Source organism: Curcuma longa, chromosome 11, assembly GCF_044706935.1.
Source record: "Curcuma longa cultivar G26 ecotype Majalengka, Jawa Barat chromosome 11, ITB_CL_G26_1.1, whole genome shotgun sequence".
NCBI classification, from domain to species: domain Eukaryota; kingdom Viridiplantae; phylum Streptophyta; class Magnoliopsida; order Zingiberales; family Zingiberaceae; genus Curcuma; species Curcuma longa.
This window is the reverse complement of record NC_133871.1, coordinates 9,060,141-9,087,086: the sequence shown is the minus strand read 5'-3', so window position 1 is coordinate 9,087,086 and position 26,946 is coordinate 9,060,141. Positions and strand designations below refer to the sequence as shown.

The 26,946-nt window shown below is 36.7% G+C and overlaps 5 protein-coding genes across 9 annotated transcripts; 2 read left to right on the top strand and 3 right to left on the bottom strand.

Annotated features, from left to right (window-relative positions):
* Positions 1-10: 10 nt before the first annotated feature.
* On the top strand, positions 11-4,590 carry LOC141841506 (putative respiratory burst oxidase homolog protein H). The gene is made up of 15 exons (XM_074729679.1): positions 11-392; positions 1,107-1,269; positions 1,353-1,401; positions 1,493-1,606; positions 1,727-2,146; positions 2,230-2,616; positions 2,708-2,803; positions 2,903-3,018; positions 3,100-3,202; positions 3,289-3,377; positions 3,480-3,630; positions 3,709-3,855; positions 3,933-4,061; positions 4,137-4,215; positions 4,288-4,590. The coding sequence occupies exons 1-15, from the start codon at positions 11-13 to the stop codon at positions 4,395-4,397; spliced, it is 2,535 nt and encodes an 844-aa protein (XP_074585780.1). The 3' UTR covers positions 4,398-4,590.
* Positions 4,591-6,104: 1,514 nt separating this feature from the next.
* LOC141838345 (actin-2) lies at positions 6,105-9,131 on the top strand. Of its 2 annotated transcripts, none has more exons than XM_074725791.1 (5): positions 6,105-6,206; positions 7,329-7,391; positions 7,502-7,895; positions 7,969-8,582; positions 8,669-9,131. In XM_074725791.1, exons 2-5 carry the CDS (start codon positions 7,332-7,334, stop codon positions 8,732-8,734), a joined length of 1,134 nt encoding a protein of 377 aa, XP_074581892.1. In that variant the 5' UTR covers positions 6,105-6,206; positions 7,329-7,331; the 3' UTR covers positions 8,735-9,131. The 2 variants fall into 2 exon arrangements, with proteins under 2 accessions (XP_074581892.1, XP_074581893.1); XM_074725792.1 differs by having other exon boundaries at positions 6,110-6,206; positions 7,316-7,391.
* A 753-nt stretch (positions 9,132-9,884) lies between these two features.
* Positions 9,885-10,576, bottom strand: LOC141842426 (uncharacterized). Its single transcript, XM_074730632.1, has one exon. The coding sequence runs from the start codon at positions 10,566-10,568 to the stop codon at positions 10,086-10,088; it is 483 nt and encodes a 160-aa protein (XP_074586733.1). The 5' UTR covers positions 10,569-10,576; the 3' UTR covers positions 9,885-10,085.
* Positions 10,577-12,873: 2,297 nt separating this feature from the next.
* LOC141838145 (ras-related protein RABE1c-like) lies at positions 12,874-17,116 on the bottom strand. Of its 2 annotated transcripts, XM_074725548.1 has the most exons (9): positions 16,936-17,116; positions 14,611-14,683; positions 14,420-14,520; positions 14,270-14,335; positions 14,096-14,193; positions 13,957-14,019; positions 13,772-13,864; positions 13,103-13,249; positions 12,874-13,006 (listed from the first exon to the last, which is right to left on the bottom strand). In XM_074725548.1, the coding sequence occupies exons 1-8, from the start codon at positions 17,006-17,008 to the stop codon at positions 13,166-13,168; spliced, it is 651 nt and encodes a 216-aa protein (XP_074581649.1). In that variant the 5' UTR covers positions 17,009-17,116; the 3' UTR covers positions 12,874-13,006; positions 13,103-13,165. The 2 variants fall into 2 exon arrangements, with proteins under 2 accessions (XP_074581649.1, XP_074581650.1); XM_074725549.1 differs by lacking the exon at positions 12,874-13,006 and having other exon boundaries at positions 13,165-13,249; positions 13,772-13,862.
* A 1,204-nt stretch (positions 17,117-18,320) lies between these two features.
* LOC141840056 (uncharacterized) lies at positions 18,321-26,432 on the bottom strand. 3 transcript variants are annotated; one of them, XM_074727943.1, is made up of 7 exons: positions 26,319-26,432; positions 24,310-24,772; positions 22,537-22,679; positions 22,192-22,284; positions 21,810-22,066; positions 21,157-21,377; positions 18,321-18,848 (listed from the first exon to the last, which is right to left on the bottom strand). In XM_074727943.1, exons 2-7 carry the CDS (start codon positions 24,643-24,645, stop codon positions 18,501-18,503), a joined length of 1,398 nt encoding a protein of 465 aa, XP_074584044.1. In that variant the 5' UTR covers positions 24,646-24,772; positions 26,319-26,432; the 3' UTR covers positions 18,321-18,500. The 3 variants fall into 3 exon arrangements, with proteins under 3 accessions (XP_074584044.1, XP_074584043.1, XP_074584045.1); XM_074727942.1 differs by having other exon boundaries at positions 24,310-24,764; XM_074727944.1 differs by lacking the exon at positions 26,319-26,432 and adding an exon at positions 26,000-26,104 and having other exon boundaries at positions 24,310-24,764.
* Positions 26,433-26,946: the final 514 nt, after the last annotated feature.

The window sequence follows — 26,946 nt, the reverse complement described above, 5'->3', positions numbered from 1 at the left end:
TCATCAGTCCATGGACACCCCGCGGAGCGACCACAAGGGCCATGAGCTCGAGAGCGTCGTCGTGGACCAAACGAATGTTGCCACCGAGCCGCTGCCAGACAATGCACCTCGCCGGACAGGGAGTTTCCTCTCCCGACACTCCAGCGTCAAGGTCGGATTCAGGAATTCCTTCCGAATCGGCTCCACACGCAAGAGCCCTGGCTGCGCAGGGAGGCCGAATTCCCAATCGAAGATGGCTCGGATGACGTCCCGCGCACAGACCGGGCTCAGAGGGCTCCGATTCCTCGACAAGACTTCCGGCGGCAGCGGGGGGTGGGTGGCCGTCGAGAAGAGGTTCGAGGAATTGGCCGTCGATGGGAGGCTTCCAAAGGAGCATTTCGGCCGTTGCATCGGTGAGTTCTTCGATCTTTTGCCATCTTTTGCTAGGGATTTGCTAGGGATCAAGCATGAAGATCGACAAGCCCTCCAGAGAAAGAGGGTTACATTTTTTACTCGGGCAATCAATGCATTTTGAGCTTGCAGATTAGGTAAAGTGTCTTCCCCAGGGATTTGTCTTCGCATTCAAGTAAGTTCTCCTGAGGAAGAATTTGACATTTTAATTTTCACTCAGGTAAATCATGCATTTTGAGCTTAAGAATTAGACAAAATGTCTTCCTAGGAATTTATCTTCGAAGTCAAACAATTCTCTTTTCTTTTTTATCTGATGTAAAATTTGGATTCTTTAAAGACTCGCAAACAGTGAACTTGAAGATTAGATTGAAGGATGAACATATTGTGACCTTTTCCTTCATAGCCTGTTTTGACACTGCAACTAGCAAATCCAAGTTTATACAAATCAAATCAGAAAAGGTGGCTTATAAGCTAGCTAATTAAACTAGAAATGTGGAGGAATAAGACCTGTATTTTTCTTTTTTTATTTTGAATGGTTTGAAGCCCTGTTCAAGCGAAGGCACTTCAATTAAAATTTGGAAACTAACAGATAGAACTTGAATACTCTTCAAAAACTTACTTCCTTACATGCTTGAGATTTGAAAAATGATTGTAGGTATCAGATATATCTGATTGTCCTAATCCTCATTATCTTTGTTTCAACTACCAAATGCAAGGCATGGCGGAGTCAAAGGAGTTTGCTGAAGAGTTATTTGTTGCTTTAGCAAGGAGAAGAAACATGGAACCAGATGATGGTATAACCAAAGATGAACTAAAAGAATTTTGGGAAGAAATGACAGATCAAAACTTTGATTCTCGGTTACAAATATTCTTTGACATGTAATCACTGCTTCAGTTTTATGTTCTCACATCATTGATCACTCCAACATAGTTATGACATGATCTGCTATGTTAATGAATAGGTGTGATAAGAATGGTGATGGAAAGCTATCTGAAGATGAAGTGAAGGAGGTAACCAATCGATATCTTAAAGAAACTCCATGTTGAAAACTTTGCTTAAATGTTATTTACACTGTGGAATAAATAATATGCCTTATTTTAGATTATTATCCTGAGTGCCTCAGCAAACAAGCTTGCGAAATTGAAACATCATGCAGCAACCTATGCAGCACTCATAATGGAGGAACTCGACCCGGATGGCGTCGGCTATATTGAGGTACAAAGGCATGTTTCCATTTTCAATGAAATATCCGAATTGGAGAAACTTCTTAACTTATGATAAGCTAATGGCTTCCAATGCTTGATTCACTTGCAATGCTTTCAATATTTATCCCAGCTTTGGCAGCTTGAGACATTACTCCAAGGAATGGTTTGCTCACAAGGAAGTGAGAACACAATCAAAAGTTCACATACCCTTGCTAGAACAATGATACCTAAGAGATATAGAAATCCAATAAATAGAGTCATCACCTCCACCGTAGATTTTGTTTATGAGAATTGGAAAAGGATATGGGTTCTTTCCTTTTGGTTGTTACTTAATATAGTCCTAGCTTCATGGAAATTTGCTCAGTACAAAAGGAGAGCAGCATTTGAAGTGATGGGTTATTGCGTCTGCATAGCCAAGGCTGCTGCTGAGACACTGAAATTGAATATGGCCTTAATTCTCATCCCTGTTTGTCGCAACACCCTCACAAGGCTCAGATCAACTTGTCTTAGCTCGGTAATTCCATTTGATGACAATATCAACTTCCACAAGGTATCAAACTTTCACCATATTAATCACACCTAAAATATGTATATTTATTTATCTATTCATTTTTGCTTGTTTAAAAATTGCAGACCATTGCGCTGGCAATAACTATTGGAACTTCAGTGCACACCCTTGCACATGTAACATGTGATTTTCCTAGGCTAATTACATGTCCAAATTCCAAATTCATGAGCACATTGGGACCTAATTTCAACTACAAGCAACCCACTTATATGACTCTGGTAGAGAGTGCTCCAGGTGTCACTGGTATTCTCATGATATTCATCATGGCATTTTCTTTCACACTAGCAACACATTCTTTCAGGAGGAGTGTGGTGAAGTTGCCATCACCTCTCCACCATTTAGCTGGGTTCAATGCATTTTGGTATGCTCACCATCTTCTGGTTATTGCATACATCCTTCTGATAATCCATTCGTACTTCATTTTCCTGACTAAGGAATGGTACAAGAAGACAGTAAGTCATTTTTTCCCAGTGTGTAACAGTCTCCAAGTATCTGTTCTGTGTGGATATTTTGGCACTAAGTTTCCTCTATGTATGTGCACAGACATGGATGTATCTTGCAGTTCCAGTATCATTTTATGCTTGTGAGAGAATAATTCGCACTGTCCGGGAGAACAGCTATGCTGTCAGCATCGTTAAGGTAACATACTCTACAAGACCTCAAACAATATCCATAACCTAATCACTAAGCAAGAAGTGCAAAGTTGAGGCCTTATTTTCACATGTATCTTTCATGCAGGCTGCAATATATCCAGGTAATGTTCTTTCAATACATATGAAAAAGCCACAAGGCTTCAAATACAAAAGTGGAATGTACCTATTTGTCAAATGCCCTGATGTCTCAACTTTTGAATGGTATGTGCTTAGCTTCAGAATGAATGGATACGAAGTGATTATCTATTATCTCTGTACTTATCTATGAATTTATCTCAACAGGCATCCATTCTCAATCACCTCTGCACCAGGAGATGATCATTTGAGTGTTCATATCCGAACCTTGGGTGACTGGACAACTGAGCTAAGAAACCTATTTGGAAAGGTTAGTTGATTTAGAAAGCAGCTGTCATTGTTGAAGAACGCCTATAGTACTTCTGAGAACTAACAAACATATATCTCCTGATACAGGTCTGTGAGGCTCAGGTTACCTCAAAAAAGGCTAATCTAGTTAGACTTGAAACCACAATTGTAGCAGACGTGCAATCCGAAGACACAAGGTGACTCACCACTCTACCATTGTAGCAATCCATATATCATCCATTTAAAAGTAACCTGACACAATGCATCAAACTTTAATGAGTAACCTAATCTATTTTCAGATTTCCTAAGCTCTACATTGATGGGCCATATGGTGCTCCAGCTCAAAATTACAAGAAATACGATATTCTTTTGCTCATTGGACTAGGAATTGGTGCAACGCCGTTTATAAGTATTTTGAAGGATCTCCTGAACAATATAAAGAACAACGAAGTATATGTTATATGCATTTCCTTCCACAAAAAAAATCAAAATCTTATGTGACTATTAACCTGTTTATGGTTCATGCAGGATTTGCAAAGAATGCATAACCCAGATCCTAGCAACATCAAATCAAATGGCCCAGGAAGGGCTTACTTCTACTGGGTAACAAGGGAACAAGGATCATTTGACTGGTTCAAAGGTGTCATGAATGATGTTGCTGAAAGTGACCACAATGTACTTTAAATCTTGCTTCCTTGATCTTTTGATGATATTTCCATTTCACGTAGGACTCTAACCGATTCAATTTATAGAATGCCATAGAAATGCACAACTACTTGACAAGTGTGTATGAAGAAGGTGATGCAAGGTCAACCCTCATTGCAATGGTCCAGTCACTCCAACATGCAAAAAGCGGTGTCGATATTGTCTCAGGAAGCCGGGTAAATGAAGCTTCTCATAATTCAGATAAAAAGAATAAAATTGCTCATTTATAATCTCTTACAAGTTCATGACAGATACGAACGCACTTTGCAAGACCAAACTGGAGGAAAGTTTTCTCTGATTTGGCTAACACTCACCAAGCCGCAAGAATTGGTGAACTATTTTTCTACTTTAACCTGAACTTTTATCTTTGTGGATTTCTATTTCCTAATAGGTGGTATGCAGGTGTTTTTTACTGTGGATCCCCGGCGCTCACAAAACAACTTAGAGATCTATCGCAAGAATTCAGCCATACTACCACTACCCGTTTCCACTTCCACAAGGAGAACTTCTAAAGATGAGACAAGATGATATAGATAGGAGAAAACATGTTATTTAGGTAAAAGTTAGGAAATTATTTAGTGTAAAAATCTTGTACATAAATTTCAGTATTACTTTTTGAATTGTTACATCATACCTATAGAGTAGATACAGAACAGATGTAGTAGCGAGGGAAAATCGGAGGATCACTCGAGCATGGAAGTTTCCAACAAGCATTATTTTGACAATAAAGTTTTTTTTTTTTCATATTTCACTCTAATTTTCCTCTTTCATCTAAGCTGTTGCAATCATTAAGTTAAGATCATTGTGCACATGTTGCTCAAAATCAAAGGTATTGACTAAAGATACAACACCTATGTGTAGTTGGATTAGAAATTTAAATTTTTTTGTTATGCAGTGAAAATGCTGGACTCTTTTCTTCTCTGTTCCTTAAGATCAATTATAGCATATAACATCCATGTTTCTGCTGGTGTTAAGAACCACTACCTTTGATTCTCAACTTCTAGTTTCTTTGAATGTTTAATCTAGAGGCAAGTAACGCCAACATCTTGCAAATTGCAAATCGATCAGTTGTTATCATTATTGTAGCAATTAACTCTTCGCAAATTGCTGCCGTCAAGATTTACAACTTGGTCGATCCAACTAAAAACTTTCTAGTCGTAATTGCAATTGACAACTCTGAGCTCCATCTTTGGGTTGTGGATTCACGCTCTCGGGGCATAGTTGAGTTGGTTACGACAGAACAGAATTGTTGAAGTAGGCAAGGGTTCTCCTCCGTCGTAGTCAATTGTAGTTTTTCGATTTACCTCCTCACAAATGGTTGTAGGACCGATCGTGTAGAACCGCTGAGTGGTGGATTCCACCTTTTACTGAAGGGTGTGGATTCACAAAGTTGTAATTCGTTAGACAATCTAGCGACTAACTGAAACAATGAGCGTCTTTATTTGGATGAACAAATTGTAATTGTAATACTTATGAAAAAGGCATTGGCAACTCAATACCTCATTTCTAATTAAATTTATTTTCTAAAATTTATATATTTTGTTGCATAAACTCTCTAGATAATTTATCACATTTCTATGAAGGCACAATAACACCCTTGCGTAAACATAGTTTAGAAGGGATAAAAATTAAAATATCATCCCTAATTATTAGAATAGTTAAAAAGATACTCTTTTTCATGAAAAATCAAAATATATTTGAGATACCAAAAATACCTTTATTTTAATATTATAACAGAAAAGAGCAGCTGTTACAATTTGTTAAAGTAAATTATTTTTAAATTTAATTTGATAAAATATACATAAAATAATTTTAAATAAAAAAACACTTTATTAAGTTAGTCAAAAAATTCAAAATCCCTTCAACAATATTTAAAAAATGGTGAAATTTTTATAGCAGCCAATTGGTAATTACTATAACATCATTGTATTAGTCATTGTTATAATGATTTAAAAATTGATAAAGAATTTTTATATAAAAGTGATATATGTATAGTAATTTTAATTAAATTAAACTGATTTATTTTAATACGTTTTAAATCGATTTTAACGGTTACTCTTAGCTGTTATAAGACACCCTTTTAATTTGTTTTTTTAAATATCTTTTGATAATTTTAATAATGGACAATTTTGTGTTTTGCCGACTTTGCCCTCGTGTTTTGAATTTTTCTTCTCATTTATTTATTCACAAGCTACCTGTCCTTATTAAAGTGACGGATCTCTCAGCATTCCACAGTAGTCGCCTCTTTCCATTCCCCCGGTTTGTGGCGTCTCCTATTGCTCCACCTCCTCCCGATTATCTAGTCGCCTTCTTCGGTAAAGGTCAGATCCAGTTTCCTCTTCTTCCGATCTTGTTGGTTTATATATTCTTCTTCTGTTGATCGCCTTTGTTTCTTTCTGGATCTAGTGGTTTTGACTCCGGTCGTTTTTAGACCGATCTGACTCATTAGTAGACTAAAAATGATGCTTTTCTCTCAAGAAGATGAAACTTTAGGTTTAATTTTGAATTAGATCGGGTAAGTTATTAGATCCAAGGTTGTTTTTTTTTCTTCGTGTTTTGATCTCTTGATCTTCTTTTGGACAGGATTCATAATTTTTCTTGAAAAAATGATATTTTTTTATGATCTTCTTTATCAGTTTCTTGTTGAATCTGATTTTTATAGTAGAAATCTATTGCTGGCTCAATCAGAAAAATATCATCTGTTATTTTAAAAAAAATTTCCTTTCTGTTCAAATTTGTTCTCCTTTAGCAGTCAAAGACTCAAAGAAGCGGATTCAGTGATTAGTTTTTTTGCTAGTATCAGACTGAAACGTAAATCTTGAAGCCAAGAAAGAACTCGATTAATTGTCTAAACAGAGTAAATGGATCATGTCAGCCTTACCGATTCACAATTACATATAATTTTCTTTGTGAAATAATTCTGACTATGATAAAAAGAGATATCTGGCAAATTAGGTTTGATACTTCTGCTAGTGAAATTAACTGCCAAACGTTATAGTCTTGATTCAGGACTTGTGGTTTTGTGTTGATTGGGCCTAAGGAAAAGTTAGATTCTCTTCTCCCATAAAGTACATGATAGTTTGGCAGGGAAATATTTATGAGCCAACCACAAAAAACTAGCTGGTTAGGGACCTTTTTCAGGGCAACGCAATCTTACGCAATCCTTTTTAGTTTGCTTTGATAATTTGGCCTGTTTAGGATTCTTACCCTAAGGACTTATATGTAGATATCTCTCACTCCTGAAATATTTAGAATTAACAGTTGATAATTCCTTGACTGTGCTACCTTGATTTGAAGATAAATGCAAAGGGAGGGCCTTTGCTTTTAAAATTTTGCTGACCTTATTTGACTAAATTCGTGCTTTGTAATTTATCATGTTCCATAAAGCTTATTGTGATGTGACTGCTGATTTGCACGTGTGCATTACTGGATCTGATTTACAGAAAATGGCTGATGCTGAGGATATTCAACCTCTGGTTTGTGACAATGGAACTGGAATGGTCAAGGTCATTCATTCGGCATTAACATTTAATTTTTCTTTGATATTCAAATCTGTGATTCAGTTCTGGGCATAGCCACCTAAATTTCTTGTGTTTCTGTTGCCTTTGTCAAACAGGCTGGATTTGCCGGTGATGATGCACCTCGAGCAGTATTCCCCAGTATTGTTGGTAGACCCCGGCACACTGGTGTGATGGTTGGTATGGGTCAAAAAGATGCTTATGTAGGTGATGAAGCTCAGTCAAAGAGAGGTATACTCACCTTGAAGTATCCAATTGAACATGGAATTGTCAGCAACTGGGATGACATGGAAAAAATTTGGCATCACACCTTCTACAATGAACTCCGTGTTGCTCCTGAGGAACACCCAATACTACTAACTGAAGCCCCTCTTAACCCCAAGGCAAACAGAGAGAAAATGACCCAAATCATGTTTGAGACATTTAATGTGCCTGCAATGTATGTTGCAATTCAGGCAGTTCTATCTCTCTATGCCAGTGGCCGTACTACCGGTTTGTATTGATATGGCTGATTTATTAAAAGATATTAGGTTTTTCACTGGTCTGATTGGTGTGTTTTTGACAGGTATTGTGCTTGACTCTGGTGATGGTGTCAGCCATACTGTTCCAATTTATGAAGGATATGCACTTCCTCATGCTATTCTTCGTTTGGATCTTGCTGGCCGTGATCTCACAGATGCTCTCATGAAGATCCTTACTGAGAGAGGGTATTCGTTCACCACAACAGCAGAACGGGAAATTGTCAGGGACATAAAGGAGAAACTGGCATATGTCGCCCTTGATTATGAACAAGAATTGGAGACTGCCAAGACTAGCTCAGCTGTGGAGAAGAGTTATGAACTCCCTGATGGCCAGGTCATAACTATTGGTGCTGAGAGATTTAGGTGCCCAGAGGTTCTATTCCAACCATCATTAATTGGCATGGAGTCTGCTGGAATTCATGAGACCACATACAACTCCATCATGAAGTGTGATGTAGATATCAGGAAAGATCTGTATGGTAATGTGGTGCTTAGCGGTGGATCAACTATGTTTCCAGGCATTGCTGATCGTATGAGCAAAGAGATTACTGCTCTTGCCCCTAGTAGCATGAAAATTAAGGTGGTTGCCCCACCTGAACGGAAGTACAGTGTCTGGATTGGAGGATCTATCCTTGCCTCCCTTAGCACCTTCCAACAGGTACACCCTACTAATATGCAATCTCAATCCTTTTGGCGAAATTTTGATACATGGCATTTCAATGCTGACATTTGACACTCATGCAGATGTGGATTTCGAAGGGCGAATACGAGGAGTCTGGTCCCGCAATTGTCCACCGGAAGTGCTTCTAAGAATTCATTTGGTGTTTGCCTGTTGCATGGCCACGCTGTAGGTTCTAGTTGTGGCTTGATTGTAGTAGTAGGTTCTCTGAACACTTAGATTTGCTTGTGGTATTCATGGTGGCTTTGATTTTTGGCTAATTAAAGCCTCCCCATTGCTGATGATTAAGCAAAGATATCATCAGTACCTTCAGTTAGTGTCGCCCAGATTTTCGACCCCTTATGGGTTCTCTAGACCCCAGCATCTGGTAGTTTATGCTTATGTTAGTTTGGTCACAACTTGATGCCCCAGGGTTGGCGGCTATTGCTTCGTTTGTCGGCCTTTTTCCTTAGGTCATATGATATGATTTGTTCCTTTGTGGAAATTTGTATGACTATATTTTGTAAGGATTGCAGTTTGGTTGCCTCATTGACTTGTATTTGCTCAGTAACTTCTTTTCGTAGCTGTCTTATTTTCAGATTTTGATGTTCAAGAGTTTCTTATACCGCCAGGTTTCTCCATCAAGTGTGATTGTTGCTAGGATGACAGGTACATGTTTGTTGCTAGGAGTATTAGAGGTTTGTTTTTATTCCACTGAAACATTTTAATCATAAACTTTGGCACGTAATTTCTCATTCACAATAATGGTTGCATCCAGAGTGTTGGATTGTAGTTTGGTGAAATAATAGCCATGATTCTAAATATGTTGGAGTGGAATTTTGATGTAATAATAAAATTATTATCGTGTGATTTTGTAATTATAAAATTGAGCTGCAGAAACAATTTGAATGATAAAATTATTACTAAGTGATCTTGTGATCATGTGAAAATAATTTCTTGTAATGTAAAATAAAATTGTATATAATTACATATAGTTGTGATTCTTCATATAGTCTGAGATTTCATAATAGCACAAGAGTTTCAAATCGTATAATGGTAAAAATTGATAGTGGCAATTCAATAATAATAATAATAATAATAAAATCTATAATGAATTGCAAGTTGAAAAATCAAAGATAACTTGAGGAAAAAGTTTAGTTAGGATGTGATTTGGTAAACAACCATGATTATAAACTCTCATAAATATTGAATAGTAATATATCTATATCTCGGCAAATAAAATGCAAACGCTAAATTATATATATATATTTTTTAACATTAGAATATTATAGACCGTATTTTGCCGAAATGTAAAATAGGATATTTTGACATTTTTTTAAAACAAAATTCTGAAAGGATTGAATATGGTCGAGAGAATAAAATGCAAACGCTGTACGATGGCAGCTACCATAACTATGTATCACCGAATTGACATTGTTGTATAGATACATCAAGATTTTAAATTAGATATTACGAATCGACTTCGTGGAATCTTGTAACTAATTAAACGAACAATTCCAGGAGCTGACAAGAACTCGCGCTCCTCCGCACCACATCGAACATGTTGACCACCAAAGGAGCCACCCCAAAGTCGTCCTCCACCTCCTTCCTCCTCTCCTCCTTCCTCCACCCACCGGCGACCTTGTGACGGCGCATGTGACCGCCCAAAGCCTGCCCCATTGTGAACCTCGCCCCGCACACCGTGCACTGGTGGAGCACGCCGCCGCCGCCCTCCGCCAGCCGGGCTGCCTTCCGGCCGACGCCGCGCATGTGGCTGGTCCGGTGCCCGCCCAGCGCTTGGAATGTCGCGAAGCGGAGGTGGCACGTCTTGCACTCGAACATGCCGTCGTCGTCGTGCGCCGCCTTCTTCCGCTTCCTCTGCTGCTTCGCCTGGTGCACGTGATTACCGTCGTCGCCGGAGATCGATAGCTCGAGGTCGAGATTGAACTCCGGAATCGTTTCATGATCTCCTGAACCAGGCTTCATCCTTGTAATCTGATTGTAACTCGATAGTAAGAATCGCCGGATTGGTCGACTATATATATCCCCGGACCCCCGCGTAGTCAAGGATCTAAGTCAACGTTGACGCGTGAGGACCCACTAAATTCTTGGAAGTTTCACGGGTACTTGCTGTTGTGGATAAAGACTACACGTAACGAATCCTGCGTCATGCTATGAAATTTCGAGGTGTGGATTAAGAAAAAGTATCCGAGGTGAATATATATATATATATATATATATATATATATATATATATATATATATATATATATATATATATATATATATACGAATAAAATTTTAAATTTATTTGTATATTATTTTATAAAATTCCCGAGCTTGCGACATTGGACTTCATCCAGTCTCCGCGCGCAACGCTGGCGTCATCTTCATCCTCGTCGATGAGGTCAGCAGCCAAATGGATAAGAGAGTCGCCCTACAAAATATATATAATAAATCAGATTATTTGTAGACGGTTTTGGACAGCGAAACCATTACGGAAAGAACTAGTGATACATATAGTAAGTCTACCAACTACTAGGACTTGTTTTGATAGCTACACCGCACCTGCTAGCTCATGCTTAAGAGATTGCAAACGTCACAGATATGACATCATTGTATTGTAATCTTATTTTTATTTTTCTTAATTGACCCCCCTAAATAATCCATTGACTCCTATTGTCCGGCAAGCTCTTTGAACCGTCCTTAAATCTTCGATCAAGTTTAAACAAAGGGAATAACTTCTGGAAAAATGGAAATAAAGAAGAGCAGCTCGCTCGTAATTATATGAAGACGAGCTGTTCTACCGATATGCCACATTCATTCTGCTTATCCAAGCCACCTAATTGGTTCATATGATCAATCCAATCTAATATAATCTCCTTGATTCACTTAATTGTATGATCTTACAATCTTATGCTATTAGTTATGATGCGTACTAAAATTATAAATTGGCTTGATAAATAGTTAATTTAAATTAATAAATCTTAATAAGTGGTCCTTTACCTTAGATTTCAAAGTGAACCAGTGATTTCAACAACAATCACTAAGCTTTGGCTTAGGGATGCCCCAAAGTCAACTAAAGACTTTGACCTATCTTCTACTCTCCTCGACGTAAATCTCACATTAGATTCTACAACACTATTGATGACTAGCTAGCTTGTTTCTTACTCCTTGGGCTCAATTGCATTCTGGTCAACACCTTTACCAATCAAGTTAGAAAATTCTAGGTCCAGCGCAAAAAATTCATATCCACCTTACTCAATAAACTAGATTATTTTCCCCCAACTTTAAGTCGAAATGAGTTTCGGATTATTTTATCAAATATTCAATAATTTTATTCTGGTTTTCTATATAATTCTAGTACATATTTTCATGTAAAATATTTTTGTTAATCCCGATCGAAGCCAACAAAAGGCATCCACTCCATTTGCTTTCCTAATCTTCAACCACTTAATCCATGCATCGCCCATTGGGCAGGCTTGGGGAGGCCACATGAGGCGGCACAGTCCCACGGGGCATGGTTTGGCAGTGGTGGCGGAGGTCAGAGGTCAGGGAGGAAAGGTAAAATTTGCCCTGGCCATCATCGAAGGATGAGCTCAATCTCGAGCTCTTTCTTAAAAGATAATTATAATTATGAGAATCCTCAAACTACATTGATTTTTTAAATCTTAACAACAACTTGTAAGGTTATTTTTAACATTTAACAGGTAAGCACTCTTTTATATATATATATATATGTATGTATTTAAAAAATATATAAATTAAAATATAAAAACATATTTGCTATACACTATTGTATAACATAACATTTTTGCATAAGGATGTTGATCCTTCTTAAATATAAAAAGTATTGAAAAAATGTAAATTTATAAAATAAAAAAAACTATGAGATTTTCATAACGAAAATAAAATGTCAAAATATTTAAAGCTTTATTCAACATTACCACAGTAGGGAGCAATTTAAAAAAAAAAAATGTGAAAAAAGTGCAACACTCTCGTTTCCGTGTTCAAAGCAGAAACAGAGTTTTTTTTTAAAAAAAAAATAGTAACTTTCGCGACAATTTCGAAGAGAATTTAGGATAAGATGATGCTGCCTCCATACATGATTAAATAAAACTTAAAGCAACACCTTTCAAAATTAAGATGCAAATGCTGTAGAATATCTATTCTGTTATCTTTCAGAAACCAAAACAATGATGACAACACGACAAACACCAGCAGAAAGGCAAACAATATGACATTTCATTTCAAACGTAAATACAGCAGAAAACAATGGACTGAATTAGTAAAATACTATGCTCTTATCCTGTAAAAAAAATTGGTGGCAAAGGACAACTAACCTGACAGCGTGGAAAATCATACACACTAAGAACACTGGTTTCAGAAACACAATAGAGCAGGAACTGGAGGTTTGTCATCTCCTAGCACAGATAAACGTGGCATTAGTTCTCCGAGCTAAAATTGCAAGCACCTAGACCTCATGTTCCATTATGTTCAGACCATACAAGTCATATTACCTATAACAAGCAAATTAGATCCCAATTTAATCCAATCCACCATCTGTGGCAAATCGATTGATCTCAAGACCCGCAGCATGCTGACTTCTGAGCTGCAGTAGCCTCGGTTGCAGCCTGGTCTGATTTGTTGATCTTGATTGTCCGATCCTGCAGTCAAACAACTTATCAAGGCAAGGAATAAGAAAACCAAATTCATCCAAGTTGTATCCTTCGGGGGTCAAAAATACATTGAAATGGAGCTGAATTTTCGTACTTATTTTTGGATTCCAGGATCAGAATGATTGTAAAAGAATAAAATCAAACTCTACTTACTATCAACTTTAAAAAAAAAGAAGAAAAAAAAAAACTTTCTGGTCCATCACGCCCCAGATTAAGATCTCATCAACTTAAGATACGTAAATATATCAAGGAAACCATCAATGGCATTGGCTGTTTAACGTAATCAACATTTATGATAAAAAAAATCATTAACCAATCAATGAAAATTAACAATAAATAAATATCATAAAGAACTCCTGGGCTAATTAAAATAGGTGTTAGAAAAATTGGAAATAAATAGTGATTCCAGCAGAAATTAGTTCATTCAAACATCATAATGGAATTACTTGTCTCAATCAAAGCTACCAAGCACTCAATATGAGTAACCTTTTCCTTTAAAAGGAAGCCTACCTCAGATCTGTTATCACTCTCTGCAAGTCTCTGTTTGATATCTCTAGCTATTGAAAAGAACACCTCTTCTACATTTAGATTTGTCTTTGCACTCTTGTGATGTAAAAAAAACAAGCAGTCAACTTTATGCAGATAAATAACAAATAGATAAAAAGCAAAATGATGTGTGACATATTACTACTTACAGTTTCAAAAAACTTAATCCCATATTCATCAGCAAGTGCTTGTCCCTTTGCAGTTGGTACAGCCTGTGAATTACAGTTAAAAATCATCATTGATGAAAGCCCTAGATTTGACCAGCTAAAGCAGACTAGAAGGACATACTCGTTTGCTCTCATCCATGTCAGCTTTATTACCAACAAGAATCTTGTTCACATTATCAGAAGCATGCTGTTCAATGTTGTGGATCCAATTCCTAATGTCTGCATGTTTGAGAAGCATGTATTATGAGAAAAACAATGATTAAATTATAAGAACTTAAAAGATGAAAGTGATTACTGTTAAAGGATGACTCATCAGTAACATCATAAACAAGCAGAATGCCCATGGCGCCTCGATAGTATGCTACAATTAAAAGTATTGTCACTCCACCAAAGCTTTTTCAAAATTTGCATTTGTAAACCATAGTTCAGAAAACAACCACCATACCAGTTGTTATGGTTCGAAAGCGCTCCTGACCAGCGGTATCCCAAATTTGCAGTTTAATTCGCTTGCCATCAAGCTCAATAGTTCTGATTTTAAAATCAATACTGTGGAGAAGACATAAAACTTTCAGAATTTAAAGAAGAAAACAAACAAGAAAAAGAAAATAAAATTATATGTTTACAAATACAACCCACCCAATAGTGGTAATGAAACTTGTTGTGAAGGAACCATCGGAGAAACGCAAAAGGAGGCAACTCTTTCCGACACCTGCACCACATCATTCCTCTTCTATCAAAATGAGTTAATACTTGTTATATCAACAGAAAAACTTCTAAGTGATTTCTGCTATTGGTATAATTTTCCCATAACATGTCATCTGAAAAAAAAAACAAGTGAAAGCAATCCACATTCAAGGAATTCGTGAAACAACCATTTGAAAGTTGAACAATATGCTGATAGCCCAACAAAATCCACCAAGGACAAAAGTCAGCACCTATTGTTGCATGATCTCCAACCACAAGAGTATTTAGCCATTCATCTTTCTATGCAAGTTCTTTTGAACTTAAGCTGCATATGTTAATTTTTCTGGTTTGGTATTAGAGAGATAGGGGGATGTTAAATGAAAACAGTGATTTATAACAAACAGTTATCTTGATCCAGGGAGAGATACACCAAATAGGAAAGAGAACATTAAGCGAATCATACAGTAACAAAGAGACTTAATTCCAAATACTCAAGCTATTCTTAGAGAGTAACCTTTCCCACACTTGAAACTTTTAATCAACTCAAAATTCTTTATATTGAGAAACCTCAAATTCTTACATGGTGCCAAAAGGATACAACCTCACTTAACCAGAGTGCATGCTCACTTCTTTGGATGCACAGACCTACTTAAATGGTCTCAGTTTAACTCAATCTGAGTTTATTTCACTTGCAAAGTATTCAATAGTGTGTTTCAATTGCTTATTCCACAATTTCTAGAAGCAGCTATTCATAATCTATCTATAGCATCCTCACTCTATGATGTTAATATGTCAAATATGTGATTTCATTCTACTTTGAATTAAAGCAAATTAAGTCATCACAATGTTTTGGAGTCTAAACAGTGATTAATTTCAACTAGCCTAATTTCAATAAATATTTTTTTGACTCATCCAAAAGTGTCAAAATCATGTACTTCGGGGTCTTCTTGATCATTTCTTACAACTATATGTTCAATTCTCTGGTTGATGTTTTGAACTTCTAAAGCGAAAGTGCCATGTGCAGAAAAAAAGTGTTAAAAAGACATACATACTTTTGCTCCTACATATAAAGGTATTTAATGCTATTATTATTAGGGAACTTCTAATTCATACCCTTCAATTATATCTCTTCTATTTCTTTAGAAGAAGTATACAATTGCTGCACTGATCTTCTTGAAAAATGACATCTTCGATGTATGACAGTCAGCTTCAATGTGTTTGGTGCTTCATGACTCATTGTATCTCTAGAGAAGAATTAGATCACTTTATTGTCGTATTGCACATCCATGCTTCCAATGAATCATGGGCAAATATATAATCTCTTGCTTGCTTTATGTTATACTTTAGCAGTAGAGTGAGCTACAATATGTTCTTTGATGCTACTAAACTGCCTCCAATATGATTATAAACTAGCAAATATACCTCCTCTTAACAACCAACAAAACATACTACATAATGCATCATGATTCAAAGGTCCACGTCCTAACAGAGCAAGCTATCCCCTAAACACAGTTTAATGTATTGCAAAGTCCTTCACCCTAAGGTTTCTGCATGAGTTGACTTAGGACATTGATTGCAAGTTAGAAACTTAGAATCTTATCTAATAATTGTAAGAGTGATGAATTTTCCTACAAATATCTGCGTGTGGGCATATAAATGAACTTATTTCTTGGAAAAGATCACGAACCTACTCCCTGTGAGATAAAGATATACCTTCAAAACCTCAAGATTTTTTTTTTAAAAAAGCATAAAATGAAGTATATGGTTGAGGAACAACATGCATATGCAGAATGGAGGTACAGATGAGGGTGTATTATGAGGTCCATAATTTTTAAAAGATGACATCAGTTGTATCCTGATAATATATACCATCATGTGCCAAATATATGAATTTAGCAGTACTTTAAAAATATATCTAACCAATTAATCTAAGAAATTGATGTAAAAAAATGCATAAACCAGGTAGTTATTCCACAAAAGGTATTCTACATATGAATCTAAGCAATATGTGTAACACAAAAACACACCATTTAACAATGCATGTTAAAAAACAGGCATAAACCACTATGAGCTTCGACATGACCTGTAAACTAGGGTCTGATTTAGCTTGCAAAATCCTAATGCAGCCATATTCGGGTGCTAGATAATCCCTCACTTTGGATTCTAGGTCACAACAAATCCAACTAAATCTAGTTTCCATTGGCTTGCGGGAAATGGCTATATGAAAGAACACATGAAATTGATATAAACTCCACAGGTATCAATGAGAACCCTTACCGCTGTCCCCGATCAGAAGAAGCTTGATGAGGTAATCGTAGTCCGCCCGAGCCCTAGCAGGTGGAGCAGTCATTGTGGCACTCACGTTTAATGCCTCGCAGACGATAAGAAAGAGATCGAACAATCACAGGCGACAATGAATCAATAGAACCGCGATACAGGAACAAGATCCAGCCAAGCAATCTGATGGAAACAACAGAGGAAAAATCCCAACCGATCAAGACGAACCCAAATAGCATAAAAGGAAAATGAAGGAAAAGCTCACATGACTCTTCGATTTGCAACAGACGGCCAAGTAGAAGGCTTCAAGATCTCGACGAGAAAAGGCGATCTCTCTTTCGCTCTCTGGCCGTAAGAGGTCTTGCGATTGGAAGAGCAGGATTTCGGGGAGGAGGAGTCAGAAAACCACTAAATCGAACTATATATACATTGGATTTCAATACAGACTCGACTCGTCACCCTCTTTCTCCATTCAAATGTCCTCCGAGTTTTTATTAGAAGGATCAGCGGGACCCGTTCTGATGTGTCCTTGATGCCGCAGTTCGTAAATACTAAATACTGACGGGTGACTCGAAATACATGATACATCTGCGATGTGCATACGCATGACTTGAAATGGTAAGATTCCACCGTGATCGCCAACGCGTTCTCCCACTTCGATCCCCATTTATTTGTCGAAATAGATTATTATGATATCAAAAAGAAATGGGAAAATGTTTCTAGAAAGTACATGCCTAAAAAATCAACTATAAGTCTTGTTTGGCTCCGAAAAAATCCATAAAAAAGATTCCTCTACAACCAAAAAAAAAATGTTTTTCCAACTATATTTTGAAAAAAAGAGATAACTATATCAAAAGAATAGAATTTGTAAAAGAATAAGGTTGTTGTAACAACTTGGAAGTATAATAAACACGATCTTTGTCTGAAGTTTGATATCCTAAAATAAGATAATTCAGGGAGTTTATCTAACGATCCAAACACAAACAGTTTTATTGCAATATGCAACGCATTGTTTTTGGCATAGTATCCTACAATAAAGTGTCTTCTAGAGACTCCACAATATATAAGCGAAAAAGGAATATTGACCCGGATAGATGTTATGGAAGATTCAGACTTGTACAACTACGTTTCAATCCAAAATGATCAACCACTTAGAAGACACCCTATGTTTGACTCAGAATAGTCTTAAAATTGGAACAAATTTCTCATTTTCAACACAGCTCCGATTCCACTTTAACACGTATATCTCACTCCAATTCAAAATTCAACATAAAATATTTATAGGTTAACGACTGTCTTAAAACTTACAGAATGAAGTTCGCTGTTTTTCCGCAACAGGCAGCATAGATCAAGATTTCACAGCTAACAAATCACCATATCCAATATACAGGAATGCTCACACCAATTTCTTGCTAACAAACAAAAATTCCAGAGGGCAACATAACCGGAGACTGGTGGTTCTTAAACCTCCATTTTACTCTTAGATAATTTAAAAATAAAAAATATTACATCGACTGTTTGATATACTAGTATAGATGTGCTAGTAAAAAAGCTGCAACAGTTCATTATGGCAGTGATGCAGGATCATGCATGCCAGCCAGAAGTGCAACTAGAACACACAGCATGAGTAAGGCTACAACTGCAGCTCTCATAACATACTCGCAAGTATTACTAAAAGCAAATTCAGACAATGGGTAATCATCATCAGTTAGCTCAACTTCCAAAGTATTTGCACTACGTTGACTACTTTCGGCCATTAGCTGAGGAAACCAGCCAGAACTAACTCTCTCGCACTTTGAACAAGTGCAATCACCTCCTAGGAAGGCAGGAATTCTTTTTAGGTACTCAGATAAAACCTTCTGGTATGAATCTCCCTCGATGCGTAATTTTTTTCGAGTTGCAGGCTTCAATAACTACAAAACCAAAGCAATGGAAAATAATAAATCACATGAGAATACCATTTAAAAAATCAGAAATAACTTTTCCAGTCAGGGAAGTTGTCAAATTATTTGAAGCTGAATTACTAGTTCCTGAAATCTCTCAGAGGGAACCTGTGATCTCTTTGCTGTTGGTTGGCAGAGGATGGTCATAGACATACACTTTATTATCATCCCGTATAATTAAAAACCGAAGTCATACAGATGTAAGTACATTATCATCCCGTATAACATCATCAGAATCCAAGCCACCTTGGTAGTAACTGATCCGTAATTCCTTCAGGCAAACTTGCTGGTAGCTCATCCTTCAGGATAGCCTATTTCCTTCAAGTAACAGGTTGAGAGATCTTTTTTCATTGAAACAATAAATTGACCGTTCAATATTTTAATGGTGACCAATCATTGATTGGTATGATTTAACAGATCTCCTTAGTAACACAATAGTTACTTGTTAATTACTCTGTTGATGAGTTTAACTGAATCAACTGCTCATCCAGGAGAATAAATTAGCTGGATAGGAGAGATAAGATCATAGTTTTTGTCAAGAAAGTAAATTGGTTTGTTCCATTATTGATCCAAATGCTTCCATTTTTCCTGTCAAAGAGAATAAAATTGCTTAAGCCTATAGCTTATAATGATGCCACTTTTTTTTTTGTCGATCCAATTTGCTTCAAGTCTCAACATATATTGTCATACCTACCAAGTTAAACCTAGATAACCTCAACCCTCACCCATCTCCTTGTGAATGGCCGCTGCACTCTCCCACCAAATATCCTTCACATTCTGAACTTGCAAAACAACTGACCCTTCTCCTCTGCTCTCTCCCCTTCATCTACCTTCTCGAGCCTCTGCACTTATTCCAATCGAGCAGCAGTGTGACAGGAAGCCACCATCACCGAGCAGCGAATCTTTCTCCTTCACAGCAACCAGTCCAACAAGTAAAAAGAGCCAAAATCTCATTATTCTTCCTATGATCAAGGAAGCAGCAGTCCCTTGCACAACTTTTCGCGAGCCACACCTCTTAAGCCATCAAGAGAGAGAAAAACAGTGAGTCTTCCTCAGTGGGTATCCTCCCTATTCATCCAGTGTTGTAACCAACACCTGCTTCCTGCCTATGAAGGCAGTAGGCAAAGACCCCTTGTTTCCCTTCGCGAGCAGTGAGTACTCCATTTCCTCTGGCCCATGGAAAAGAACATCAGAGAACCTTGTGTACCCTTTGCCTTAGGCTAGCAGTTAAACATTCAGTGTCTACCTCACGTGATCTTGGTAACTCAGTTTTTAATATTTCGTTTTTGATACATTTCAATTTTCTTATTGTTTTACCTCCCTTTATTTGTTGCTTCAACTTGTCTGGGTATCATCTAGTAACTAACGTGAGCCTATATGACCTTAGAGATGTGGATCCATGATTGTTAGATGCTGTTTCATTGATCTTTGATTGAAGATTACAAGCTTATAGAGTTTTAGAATGATAACGGAAGCAACCTTTTTGGTCGATAAGAGTGATGCATACCCTTTTATGATATAGCACGAGGTCCCCAATAGTTGACATGGAGGTTTAAGATGGAGCTTGACAAATCTTAGAATAGACAAACATGAGATATTATGATATATCTGGAGTTACCCTTCTTATTTTTATACTTGTCTATCTTTTGTGTTTGATTACTTTTGGAGGCTCTCCTCATTTTATTTACCTGACACTCCTATGTTTATATTTGCCTTCAGATCAGCCACAGGCTGATAGGGATGTTGAGTTAGGTTATTAAGCATATTATACAGGATGAAATATACAAAAGCCTGAGTACTGAAGAAAAGAAAATGAGAATGCAAGCACGCACTCTTTTTTCAGTTGAGACCAGATGGTGCAAGCGGATATATAGGGTTTGCTCAAACATAAGCAAATGCACCTAGGGCACCAGACCAATGAGACCATAGCTATAATTGGGATCTTGGGTACTACCACTAAACATATAATTTAATTTTTCCATTTTTGAGTTTGAGTAAGATCAAAGATAGCGGATATGGAATTGGTTTAAAAGAAAATCAACACTGATAGGGAAGCAAGCATACATCAAACCTAGTGATATTGCATCTGATAGTCTACATCAAATTGATTATAAATTTATCATGCCATGTGAAATATTTGACTATATCGAGTCAAGGAATTAGTTCTATCTACTAAAAATGACAATTAATTCTGCTGGCATTGACATTCAGGAAATCTGATAAGAAATATTGATCTGCAGAGAGACAAGAAGACCTGAAAAGAAGGCCAAAAACTTACTTGAATAATTGTCTGAGCAAGAACTCGAACAACTGGTGGAAGACGTATCACAAATAAAGATCCAAGTCGGTTGGGATAGTGATCTTGTACAAGATTTGAGCAGCATCTCATCAATTGCATAGGGAATTTGAATGGAGAGATTCCTTCACAGTCCATTATGACAGTAATATAACCATCTCCATCCTTGATCAAACGCAGGACCCCATGCTCTATTTGAGAAACTGCAGAATAGCCAAATGAAACCACAAGATAACATAGAGTGAGCCAAAAACTAATCCTGAAACCTTTACTGTTATAGATATAATGATTACAAAAATAAACAGCAAATTTTATAGGATAACATCAAACTTAAGGAAGAGGATTTTTGACATAACTAAGTTTTTTTTTAATAACAATTAACCTAAATTTTCAAATAACCAAGTCTTTCCTATCTTTAACCAGGTTTGTTGCACTTATGATATGAATTTTATGCATTATTCCACATCCATGCGGATTACAGACATAAAAATTGTTTGTTCAATCTGTCCATATTACATAACAGAAAACCTAGATAACAATAAATATATAATTAACAAAATCAAATAATGCAAACAAAGAAAGAAATGCAGGTATTTATTACTAAAAAAATAAAAAGAGGAGAAATAGATCCATACCCACAGCTTGAGCAAATTGTGGCCTTTCATGAGGCTTTAAACTAGAACATGCAAGTCCAAGACGAATGACAAGGCAAGGACGAAGCATCACATCAAGTTCATGCCAAAAGACCAAATGTGACCACATTTCCAGTTCTTGACAAGAAAGAATATGATAAGCTTCCCTCCAACGAATTGTTTTCACAAGTGATGAAAGCAAGCAACACATGTCACCATTTGCTGCATCATAAAACCTTTGAAGCTCATCCATGTTCATCCTATACAATTTATCCATTTACAATAATTAGTGCTTTCATAAAATTGCTGCATGTATGAAAATATAGACTACTGTGAAATAGTTTTATCAAAAAGTAAGGGAAGAAACTGATAATAAAAAAATCACCTTTCAGGTAAAGTAATTTGCTTCTGTTCTAGCTCTTCAACGACTTGATCAACCCAATTTCTTGGGTCTTCCTTGGTAGATTCACTGCTGATACTGTGGAGAATTGTTTTGGCATATAAAGCATCTAAATATTCATAAATCAAGCAAAAATAAAATGTTGATTTTATGATTATATCAGATTAATTGCAAATTTCCATATTGCATTCTTATCTTAATGGGGGAAACAATGTTCCAGCAGCTCAGAAAAGGCTTCCAAAATTAATCACAGTAGAGAATTCTCACAGTAATGATCTTAAGTGCTAAGAAGTAGTAAGATAAATAAATATGCGTCTTCAGAATGCTCACCTGACATCAGAAGCTGATGGTATTCTAGGTAAGTCAGGATTTGGTGGAGGATCATCCCTAGTATGAAGTGCATTCAAATAACTTTCATAATGATCAGAAAAGGCTGTCGCAATTGACAGAACTAACAGTGGTTTTGATATTTTCTGTCAATTTGAATATGCAAAAGCAATAAACATATCAATGATCAGTGTGTTTTACAAACAAATACAAGCATACTGCAAACAATAAGTAGCACCAAAAATTGAATGTTAAAAAACAACTGAAAAATTACCAGACTCAGAACAAACCTAACACAAAGTTCATATTAAGCTTCCAATGTTTCAAAGATATCCACTTCAAAATAGCGTAGATTTGAGGAAAACGACTTCCTCATTTGAATGTAGAAAACCAATTATCCAGCCAAAAGGCATCATTCTTCCTCGATATATATAATTTTAAATTACGGCATCTTCATGAACATTTTCTATATTAAAAATGAGAAGAAGTCCTAAAAAAGACCCTAAATTTTCAAAAACTAAAATAGGGTACATCTAAACCTCTCTAGAAAGGCTCCATGAAAAAAATAACATATACCCTTACAACCATGTTTAGTTAAAATATGACATGCACAATGATGTTTTGGTAAGTTATTGTTCACATACCCATCAACAACAACCAACAACCAAGCCTTATCCCACTAAGTGGGGTCGGCTATATGGATCCTTTTACGCCATTGAGCTCTATCTCCTATTATATCATCATTTATATTCAAATAAATTTTATCTTGTTTTATTGTTGCTAACCAAGTCTTTTTTGGTCTACCTCGCCCTCATTTGATATGCGTATTTGTCATAGTTTCACACCGCCTAACTGGAGTATTTATCGGTCGTCTAAGTACATGTCCGTACCACCTTAAACGTGTCTCACGAAGTTTTTCCTCAATAGATGCAACTCCAACTTTCTCTCTAATGCTCTCATTTCTTATTCTATCCATCTTCATATGTCCACACATCCATCTTAACATCCTCATCTCCGCAACTCTCATCTTTTGCTCATGTGCTCGAGTAGCCCAACATTCAGCGCCATATAACATGGCAGGTCTAACTGCCGTTTTATAGAACTTTCCTTTAAGTTTTAGAGGCACTTTACGATCACATAAAACACCTGATGCTCTCCTCCACTTCAACCATCCTGTTTGTTCACATACCCATATTTTGAACAAATCAGTGCAGATGAAACATGTTTAGAACATAACACCATTGTGAGGTTGAAATCCAAACATTTTTTCATGCAGCTGTAACCGTGAGCTTTCTTGAAAGAGGGTCTTATCAGTGTGTTTAATAATAGGGACCTTTATAGAGCTTTTGCCCATTAAGATTTAAATAATATATGTTATCAGTTTCATGTGGTATATTTGATCATTCTATGCCAATGATCACAACATATGATATAATAAAAAATACTTATTAAAATATCTTATGTGAAATAATATTTATGAGAAGGATTTAAACAATTTTATTGATCAAAATAAATAAACAAATATTTTATACTAAAAATAATAGCTAATAATAAATACAAAGCAATCATAGTAAGAGAGAAATAATTACAGAAAACATAAGTTACTTTCTTGAAAATTATTTGCCTAGTGTTTGATGTGAAACAAACAAAGCCTTAACTACAGAATCTGCAAAATGTTCTTCTCTGTGCTAGTGTAGCTAAGGAGCAGTATCCTTTCAGATTAAAAAAAAAAACAGAGAATCCAGCTTAATGCCCTATGCTGAAAGATTAACCAACCTGGACACCTTCAATCATCATCCCAAATGGCTTCCATCGACTGATCCATTTGATTGGAGGATAGCAAAGTATTTGCAGTGATTGAACAGTCTTCCATATAAACGAACACCTTGCTTTAGAGAACCTACGTACTGCCTCCAACGCCGCAACTTTCAATATGAAAAATGCTACCTTAGCTGTTGGTCCGCTTTGCTGACTCAAAGATTTGTAAGGCACCATATGCTTGAAAGCCTTTGCTGAAATGCTGCCTGGTGTAGACGGAAGTGGAGTTTTTCTATGCATACTTTTGGAAGAAAGGTTGTTTGTTGATTGGGAATTCTTACTGGAATCAGACATGGTAGACTAACAGTATAATATATAATGAGAATCAGTAGACAGATGGTTCTCCCATTTGGTCTTCAGCGGGTTGCTACCAGGAGTTGATTAATATGAATACCTTATTAGCACATCTCCCCCTGTTAGACTAAACAAACAAATCATTTCTCCAGACCAAATAGTTCGAGGTTGAAAAAAATAAAAAATGAAAGTCAACCTGCAGGAACCAAAATCTAAAAAACATATACTTATAGATGCTAGATAAATGAACTTAAATATAGGTATACAAGCATCAGAAATTAAAGAAGAATTATAACTATATATGGTATGCCTATGCATTCTAAACCAACTAAAGAAATATATATAAATACTTATATATACTCACTATCATAAATGACAATTGAAGTATTTTAATTGAGAGATACCACAAATGCCAGTTGTTGCTACCAGGTGTTACCTTGATTTATCGCCCTATTCATTTTTGTCCTTCCATAGTTAGGCTGGGAAAAAAAACAACATGCCCAACTTAATGCAAAATTGAATAGCCAATTTAGAAATCATATCCATGTCTGGACTTGAGTGAAGCCTGAATGTGTGCATGTGTCCTTTCAACCTCTCTCTACCCTATGTTTCTTCACTATGGCAAGGCAACATGCTTCTAACCTCACACTTCCATGTTTTCAATCTACATCAAGTTGTATTAGAGCACTAAATCATGTTTGGTTAGACCATGACTGAGTCTAAGTTTTGATTGTCAAGTGCCAGCATTGAGTATTATTGAGTGGGAGGGATGAAATTAGATGGCCGGGCAAAGCCCACTCACAGAATGGCTAACCACTTGGATGTGAATACTCCACACATAGCATCGAAAGAGCACCAAGACAGTGTCTGGCAATGGAACACAAGCATGCTGAAGGATCTGTAGGGTCAAAGCCCGCAATAGAGCCACTGCTGAACTTTTGGCAAGCTGTAATATTATCTACTAGATTTAAAGAACCGCTATCCAAAAATATTAGTCATCTAGACGAGCAAGACCCCAAAACATAGTCACCCTGGAACTCCCAGACTTTGCATAGTGGGAACAAATGCAACACTGTTCAATACGAAAAATGCAACATAGAAGAAAACCAAGTGCCATGCAATAAACTGCTGGAGAAACAAAGAAAAACTAAATCCATTACTTTTCTTCTGAAACAGAGGAGAAAAATGAACGCGAGAGAATGTAGGAGGAACAATTGAACGGGTGGACTTTGGAATCTAGGCCACAAGTAAATCCAACGAAATCTAACTTCCACTGGCGCAAAGTTACTCATGAAACTCGTACATTCCAATTAACTATCAGATTAAGAAACCCCACCAACAGATCCAACCATACCGGAAAGAATACAGGAAATTGATATCGACTCCACATGAAACGATGAGAACCTTTACCGCCGTCCCGATCAGAAGAAGCTTGACGACGTAATCGTGGTCCGCCAGAGCCCTAACAGGTGGAGCAGTCACTGCGGCAATCACGTTTAATGCCTCACAGACGATAAGAATAAAAGATCGATCAATCACGGGCAACAACTACGAATCTATTGAACTGCGATACGGGTAAGATCCAACCAAGCTATCGATGGAAACAGAGGAAAAATCCCAACTGATCAAGACGAACCCAAATAGCATAAAAGGAAAACGAAGAAAAAGCTTACATGATTCCTCGATTTGTAACAGACGGCCAAGCAGAAGGCTTCGAGATCTCGACGGGAAAAGGCGCTCTCTCCCACCCTGGCCGTGAGGGGGACTTGCGATTGGAAGGCGACGATTTCGGGGAGAAAGAGAAAGCCATCGCATCGAACTATATATTTATTTATTTATGTTCGATGCCAATCCATTAGACCCGATTTGTTACCCCTTTTTTCTTTAGATGCGTCATCACCAAAATGTACCCGAGTTCTTATTAGAAGGATCAGCGGGACCGTTCGGATGTGTCCGCGACGTCGCAGAGTGTGTATACTCACGGGTGACTCGAAATACATCCGCAATACGGAAATTTGCGTACACGCGTGAGCGACTCAAAATGCATCCGTCAGACGGCAGTTTGTGTACACGCACGACGGCACGAGCGACTCGAAATAGTAGAATTCCACTGTAATTATTCTGCTAAGGTAATTAACTCATTGTCAAACTGTTTGAATTTGATTAATTTAAATAATATTGAACTTCTAATTTGAGCTTTTTTAAAATTTTATATTTTAAAATTTATTTAATTAGTTGATGAGGGTAATATTATAAAGATTTATTTATTTTTAAAAAAATTAATTTTATATAAATTTATTG

What these genes read in the sequence shown, in the direction of transcription:
- LOC141841506 (XM_074729679.1), top strand. Translation starts at nt 11, where the DNA reads ATGGACACCCCGCGGAGCGACCACAAGGGCCATGAGCTCGAGAGCGTC. An exon ending in CTGAAGATGAAGTGAAGGAG is followed by an intron (nt 1,402 to 1,492) that starts GTAACCAATCGA and finishes GCCTTATTTTAG; the next exon opens with ATTATTATCCTGAGTGCCTC. An exon ending in GATGTCTCAACTTTTGAATG is followed by an intron (nt 3,019 to 3,099) that starts GTATGTGCTTAG and finishes TTATCTCAACAG; the next exon opens with GCATCCATTCTCAATCACCT.
- LOC141838345 (XM_074725791.1), top strand. Translation starts at nt 7,332, where the DNA reads ATGGCTGATGCTGAGGATATTCAACCTCTGGTTTGTGACAATGGAACT. An exon ending in TGCCAGTGGCCGTACTACCG is followed by an intron (nt 7,896 to 7,968) that starts GTTTGTATTGAT and finishes TGTTTTTGACAG; the next exon opens with GTATTGTGCTTGACTCTGGT. An exon ending in CCCTTAGCACCTTCCAACAG is followed by an intron (nt 8,583 to 8,668) that starts GTACACCCTACT and finishes ACACTCATGCAG; the next exon opens with ATGTGGATTTCGAAGGGCGA.
- LOC141842426 (XM_074730632.1), bottom strand. Translation starts at nt 10,568, where the DNA reads ATGAAGCCTGGTTCAGGAGATCATGAAACGATTCCGGAGTTCAATCTC.
- LOC141838145 (XM_074725548.1), bottom strand. Translation starts at nt 17,008, where the DNA reads ATGACTGCTCCACCTGCTAGGGCTCGGGCGGACTACGATTACCTCATC. An exon ending in CTTTCGAACCATAACAACTG is followed by an intron (nt 14,336 to 14,419) that starts GTATGGTGGTTG and finishes TTTTAATTGTAG; the next exon opens with CATACTATCGAGGCGCCATG. An exon ending in AGAGTGATAACAGATCTGAG is followed by an intron (nt 13,250 to 13,771) that starts GTAGGCTTCCTT and finishes GTTTGACTGCAG; the next exon opens with GATCGGACAATCAAGATCAA.
- LOC141840056 (XM_074727943.1), bottom strand. Translation starts at nt 24,645, where the DNA reads ATGTCTGATTCCAGTAAGAATTCCCAATCAACAAACAACCTTTCTTCC. An exon ending in CAAATTACTTTACCTGAAAG is followed by an intron (nt 22,067 to 22,191) that starts GTGATTTTTTTA and finishes TAAATTGTATAG; the next exon opens with GATGAACATGGATGAGCTTC. An exon ending in ACAATTTGCTCAAGCTGTGG is followed by an intron (nt 21,378 to 21,809) that starts GTATGGATCTAT and finishes GCTATTCTGCAG; the next exon opens with TTTCTCAAATAGAGCATGGG.